Genomic DNA, 7176 nt, shown 5'->3' on the forward strand with positions numbered 1-7176 from the left:
TGAAACCTATAAACGAATTCTCTGAAATTTTCATGAAAATTCTTGAAAATTTTAACAAACACTTACCACCTCCAAAGTCCCTATCAGATTTCCTCAAAAATACAAGTGAATGTCACAAATCTTCATTAAAATGTGTAAACATTTCCAAACAAATTTCCCAAATTCCCATGAAAATGCCCCAAATAAATCAAAGCAAATTTCCCCCAAACTTCCAAAGAAGTTCTCCAAAATATACACACATATCCACTCAAATTTTTATGAAAATACTGAAACATTTTAAACAAATTCCCTAAAATATCCAAACAGCCGATTCTCCCAGTATTTAAAGCAATTACTGAAACTCCAATGAACTTTCTGGAAAGTTATCTAACTAATGTTTTGGTGAAAAATGATTACTGTGTTGTAGAAAAGCCAAAAATGTCATCATATGTACACAAAGGGTCTTAGGAGGATATATGACTTACTGACAAGGATTAAGACCTGAAATATCTGATTGCTGATATTGATGTGGTTTCATGTTCCAGGCAGTGATAAGGTGGAGGAGGAGCGTCTGATCCAGGAGTGGTTCACGCTGGTAAACAAGAAAAATGCTTTAATCAGGAGACAGGACCATCTACAGCTGTTGTGAGACATCTACACCAACAGACACATGCAATAAATGATTGGATAAATAAAGTTTTGTTCCGGGAGCTTTAGAGCACACGCTTGTGTTAGGGGAAAGCTATAAGCAGAAAGACTCTGCAGCTTTCATGCTTGCCAAAGGTGCAAATGAGATACAGTAGTTGGAGGTATGGACATAGTTGGACTCCATTTCTAACTTCTGTGCCTTGATTTCCAGCACCCACTTTAGACAGTTACAGGTGTAGTGGTAAAACCTGCTTCTATGAAATATGATGACCTAACCAGTTCCTGATACCATCAGCAGCAGCAGTGTTAATTTTGTCGACTAAAACTATGACTGAAAATGTTTGTCGACAGTCTTTTTTCCATGAGAAAGACTAGACTAAGACTTACTAAAAATAGATCTTTAATGACTAGAAATGACTAAAAGTGAGTTTGGTTTTTGTCAAATTACTAAAACGAGGCTAAAATGTAATTTTGTATTCAGCTGAAATTCAAAACTCCTGTTATTTCTCCACTGTGGGTAAATCTGTTAAGATACAATGCATCTGTAGCTGTTCTGCCTTTCAGCTGTAGAAAGCAGGGACCCCGCGTTCTGCAGGGTAACCAGAACACCTTACCATGATTTGGTACCAGATTTAGGCAAGAGAATAAATGCTTCCACTAAAAGAAAAGACTAAAATGTGAGGACTTTCACTGACTAAAACTATAAAGGGTAGAAATGACTCAAATGTGACGAAAACCAAAAAGCATTTAATCAGAAGACTGAAACTAAAATTATGAATAGCTGTCAAAATTACCACTGATCAGCAGTCGTCGACAGTATTTATGGAAATAGACGTACCAGATATTTCTACGAGGAGAGATTTTTTAAATGCTTGTCGAAATTAAAAGGTGTAGCATACTTTGCAAATTTCATGTTTATGAAGTCAAAATTTATAAAGAAAACTGAAACCAGTCTCGGATGATGACATAGTGCTGTTTCAGAGAAGGAGTGACGGTCAGATGTACTCATTGATGTAATTTTAAAGGAATTAACTTAATCTTTCTCAGTGGTGCATCTTTAACCGCTTTTCTCCCTCATGTTTTCATAGACATGCTTTAGAAGGAAACAGTCATATGGTATTTAGTAAATAAATCTTGTTTATTCAGATCCTAGTTAGCTTTTCATGTGGCTGCAGCTACTCTTTAGTATCATACAAAGGTTTATCAGGGCTAGTTAAAAAATGTATAAGTTTATGAAGTCACAAATTTAATTGAAACGAAATTGAAAACACTTCTGAACAGCTCCAGTTTCTAGAAATGTCTCTACTTAGCCCAGATGTTAATGATAATGAGACAATTCTGGGCTAAAAACATAAGGATTTTCTTATTGACCTTCTTAGCCAAGAGGCTAAGAAGAGTTTAAGAAGTCTCAAAAATGTGATGGAAGATGTAAAAAGAAAGGTACTTTCTCTTTCTCTTTTCTTCAAGAGGAGGAGGGCGCCACCTTCTGGTCACTTTCTTTGGCCACTTAAGAAAATTTTGACTGAACAAATCAGGATTGTTGTCGTGCAGATGTTTCTGTGTAATCTATGTTTTTATCTTTGATATGAAAACTAATGAAGAGGTATAAAACAACCTCTCTCAGCTGCATCTCCTTTAAATAAAGTTTAAACTAAACCCTCTGCTTTAGTCTCAGATGACCTGATTCTTTGTTTTTTTTGTTGACAGGCTGGAGGAAGAAGACCTGGAGAGAAGATTTGAGCTGTTAAATAAGGAGCTGAGGGACATGATGGCCATCGAAGGTACGCGTTTATGTCTAAAAATAAATGTACTAAAGCTTTAAATGCTGAATAAGCAGCACTACAACCTTTAACCTAACTGTGGGGATTAAATCCCTCCTGATTAATAGAGAAAGTTTGAAGCTTTAATGTTAATCTGGAGAGGAAGAGATGAGGAGTAAATAAGACTGAATGGAGACAGACAGGGACTAAATACATAAAAATAATTCCTGCCTTTATTTAGAACGATCATAATTCCAGTCACAGTGCTTTGAAATGTCAGTGACATCTCTTGACTTTGTCCCCTTGTTGCAGAGTGGCAGAAGACTCAGGCTCATAAAGTTCGAGAGCAGCTGCTGCTGCAGGAACTGGTTTCACTGGTGAACCAGAGAGACGAACTGGTGCGCAACATGGACGCCAAGGAGAGAGGGTCAGATGCTCTTAATGATGGGATTTATTACAAGTTACCTTCTCAGAAGTGCCTCTTTTACCGCTCTTCACCTTCATATTGTCGTGAAACAATCTTATTTATTGTTTATTAGGAATTATTAGGATTAGTTTTGGCGCATTGTTGCAGCTGCTTTAATTAGAGTCTGCACCATAATGAAAGACCATAATGAACAGAGTGAAACACACAGAAAGAATCATCTCTACCCCAGCACTCACTGCCATAAGCAACACCTGTATTTTTATAAGAATTTAATTTATCCAATAAGTGTCAGAATGGCTCATGTAAGTCAAAAATAACTGGGGTTTATATTAAAGAGGCCAGGCTGAAGATGAGGTTTGACACTCTCTGTTGTGACTCTTCCTCTCTCTCTTCGTCCTCAGAGCTCTGGAGGAAGACGAGCGTCTGGAGCGCGGTCTGGAGCAGCGAAGGAGGAAGTACGCCAAACAGCAGAAAGAGAAATGTGTGATGCAGTGATTCAGACAACTTCATTCATGAAGAATCTGAAAACAGAGAGACTGGATAAAGAACGGGACAATCACGAACTCGTACGAATCTACGAGTTTAAACCTGAGAGTTTAGCTCAGAGAAATGTCTGTTTATCCTCAGAGCCTCAGTGAGAGCGGTTTGTGTCTCCAGGCTGTTTGCTTTGCTGTTTGTGTGATTTTTTTAAAAATTATTTTGGGACTTTTGTTGCAGAGTGTGGATGTTAAGGATGTTTGAGAATATTTCATAAGAATCAAACTGCCAAAAAAGTTTGGGAAAAGAGAATAAACACATTTTATTTTTGGCATTGATGTGCTGTTAACCAAAAATATAGAGAACGTCAAAGATTACAAGGAAGGAACCGCATGAATATTAAACAAGTCCTCCAAATAAGGATAAAATGCAGCAGTCTTCTTTAAGGTTTTAGTCCAGTTTATGCACTTACACGTTCTTAATTAGCATTGAGAAATGCGTCTTTGATGCCCATATAAGGGCGTGAGACTGCCCTTATGTGGGAAATGCTGCAGTTTAAGATAAAAGAACTAGTAAAGTTCATCACACAGTGGATGGAATTATGCAATTTTTCACCATGGATGCCTTACCTCTAAACACCAGGGGGGAAAACAAGATTTCTGCTGCTGTTTTGTTCAGATTAAGGTCACCATTTCAGTCCAATGGAAACATTTACCTGTCAGGTTCTCCAGCTCTTCTGTCAGGGTTTTTTTTTTTTTTTTAGCTCTGCTTTAGTTTTCATTTAGATAAATTTGGGCTAATAGGAAAATTTAAAAAAGACGAGTTTGTTGAAATGTTTACGTTATATTTTGTGGGATTTTCTCTGAGGAGAAGATGCAAAAAAATAGGAAAGAAGCCATACAGCCAGACTTTTACTAACTTGTAGCATTTATTTAAAGTTTTATTTATTCACAATAACGGCCACGGATACGTCTATAAAAACATTATCGCTTTACTGAAAAGTATTCATGCCCCACTTATAGTTGAAAATGTGGACAACAGAAACATCACTGAAATGTTCGAATCACTGAAACGTTTGCTGAAGGTGAATATTTGGATGTTTGTGCATGATGAAATGCTCTTTATTAGGATACATCCCTCTTGTTTTTGTACTGAAAGCTCGTTGTTGTCAGCTGAGACATTTCTGGGCTTGAGAGCTTTTATTTTAATTTTTTGTTTTGGTTTCTTTTGTTTTCTTTTTTCGGTTCTTTTCTTTTCTTTTTCATTTGTTTTATTTTACCATATTATTTTGTTTTTATGATTTTATTTTATTTTGTTTAATTTATTTTGTTTTACTTTGTTTTATTTTATTTCATTTTTATTTCTTTTCTTTTTTTTCCTGCTCTTTTATTTTGTTTTATTTGAATTTGTTTTATTTCATTTTATTTTACCATTTTATTTCATTTCCTGTGTGGTTGTTTGGAGTTTCCTGTTGCCATAAACAAGGTGTGAATGATGTGCAGCGTGTTAACAGAGAGCTTTCATTTGTGGTTTTTATGTCACATGTTCATTGTTACATATTTGTAAAGTTTAAAATGACTAAAGATGTGAACACCTTTAAGTCTGTCTGGCTGTTTTATTTGAGCTAATGTTCTACATATTTGAATCACAGTCACATTTCATGATACTTTTCAAAAGTATATTAATAAATCCACTGAGTTTTTTTGTAATAATGAGAGTTTGAAGTTTAAAAATGATTTCAGGAGAAAATTATTTTGGTAATCTCACAGTCCCTTTGTTTTTGTTTTTTTATCACCTTTTTTAAAATACATTTATAAACTGATTTATTTGCCTCTGAGAAAGAAATGAGCATATTTAAGGTAGGCTGATGTGTTGAAATGTCCACATTATATTGTCTGAACTCTTCTAATCAAGAGGAGGTGGATAAAGTGACAGTAAATCATCCAAGGTGATGAAGCAGATCAGATGTCCAGTGGTGCAACCATTACAGGTCAGATTATTTAGGAAAGAAAATGATCTAAAAATAAAAATATATGTGTATAGTTTTTGAGAATCAAAGATAAGATTCAGCCCTTCTTCCTAAAGTAGAAGTGAACACATCAGAGACATCGGCTCTATTAAGGTGCAAGTAAATACATTTTCATCCTTTGTTGTACTTGTTTGGCTGAGTTGGAAATAAACATCACATCATCTCTGTTCACTATTCCAGCTCCATAAAGAAAGTTTATAAATCCACATTTTTATCTTTGAATATTACAAGTGTTATTTTTATTTTATTTACATGGAGGTCAGAAGGGCTGGGTTGTAGAAAGCAGCTTCAGACAGAAATAAACTGACATTACTGTTAATCTCAGCTTCATACAGATGAGCTCAGAGCGCCCCCTTCCTATCCATGGGCTTCATGATTTCTAATTAAATGTTTAATCCATCATCTAAAAACATGTAATGTTTCAATTCAATTCAATTAAAACAACTTTATTACGTCCTCTGAGGACAGTTGGTTTGAAGGTGCTTGTACATAAAGACTGGTTAAAAAACTTTGACAAACAGAAACAATGTGAAAGCTAAAAATCCAAAACAAGACATAAAACAAATGCAAATATAATACAAAATAATAAAGCTGACAAATTAATAGACTGAAAAACAGTAGTGCACATCCATGCATCCATCCGTCCATCTTTTATATCAGAATTCTGACTTTGATCTCAGAACTGAGAAAAAAATGCATTGTTTGATTGATTGACAAAATTGCCCAACTGAGAGCACCAGTTGGCCAACAAGTTACCAGTGTAAGGCACCAGAAATATGATTTTAGTCTTCTAAAAAACATTACAAGCATGAAATTTTCCCCAGCTCAGTAATAAACAATACATTCTGCCTTATCTCCCATCAGCCTTTGTAGATCAAATCTGCAATAAAACCCAATTACAAAAACATAAGCATTAATCAAAGACATTTCCCATTAAAAATAGTTTTTTATTTGCTGCCTTAACCTTATTTTGTACTCTTTAAAATATTTGTATGATTTGCACAATTTCTAGCAATACATTTGCTTAAATTATTGATAGATTCATTCATTCACCATCTCCTTTACCTCTTAAAAATATAAAACAGCCAGAACCTCAGACTATTCTATTTATGCTTGAAACTGATTTTAATTTTTACTTATATAGATGTTTCAGGGTTTTGTACCATGACAGTCCTTGTTATTCTAATCATCTGTGTTTTTGGACTGAAGTTGGGATAAGGTAAAACCTGAAAATCCTTTTTTTTCACCCAAATATTTTATTGAACATTAAGTCAGGACAATCAGTAAAACAGGATATCAAATCAAAATGGTACAAATGTAGCAAATGAGTATATAGAAATGATAGGAAGTAACATATTACAAAAGATAACATAAATAAAAGTTTACAAAAAATTTTGATTGTACAGGTGTCACAGTAAGTCAACTGGAAATTACAAGAAATAACTTCTTGTAAAATGATGAAGTACGTTTGCATTTTCTGTTTGTCATATAATTTAATGTATTCATATAAGAATTGAATTCTATCACGAAAACATGAAAGTTTGGGAAGGACTTTGAGAACTTGTCTTTATGTATGTGGAATTTGCCAATTAATATAATGATGGTATATAATGGTCCATTAAAAACATAAAGATTTATTTTTAGTTTCAAACTTTGTAATTATGTCTTTCGGTCTTATTACGGTAGGATTCTTGGTTCTGTTGCATACAAAGTTCTCATTCCAATAATACAGTGTAGACGGGCAGTGGCAAAAACAAGTATGATTGTCTCAGGCTCATTACTGCAAAACTTGCATTTAGCATATATGTCTGTAAACTTTGAAATCAGTACATTACAAGGATAAATGTTATGCAAAA

General features: G+C 34.3%; 1 protein-coding gene across 13 annotated transcripts in view; it reads left to right on the forward strand.

The window, feature by feature from the left end:
• Positions 1-4611, forward strand: part of ehbp1l1a (EH domain binding protein 1-like 1a) — a 46242-nt gene extending 41631 nt beyond the window's left edge. For all 13 annotated transcript variants that reach the window (XM_041778671.1, XM_041778665.1, XM_041778675.1 and 10 more), the window contains 4 exons: positions 525-624; positions 2335-2408; positions 2700-2814; positions 3216-4611. In XM_041778671.1, coding sequence (XP_041634605.1) covers positions 525-624; positions 2335-2408; positions 2700-2814; positions 3216-3309 — 383 coding nt within the window. In that variant the 3' untranslated portion in view covers positions 3310-4611. The remainder of the gene's footprint in view (positions 1-524; positions 625-2334; positions 2409-2699; positions 2815-3215) is intronic.
• The last annotated feature ends 2565 nt before the right edge of the window (positions 4612-7176 follow it).

This window comes from Cheilinus undulatus, linkage group 22 (genome assembly GCF_018320785.1).
Source record: "Cheilinus undulatus linkage group 22, ASM1832078v1, whole genome shotgun sequence".
Classification (NCBI taxonomy): Eukaryota; Metazoa; Chordata; class Actinopteri; order Labriformes; family Labridae; genus Cheilinus; species Cheilinus undulatus.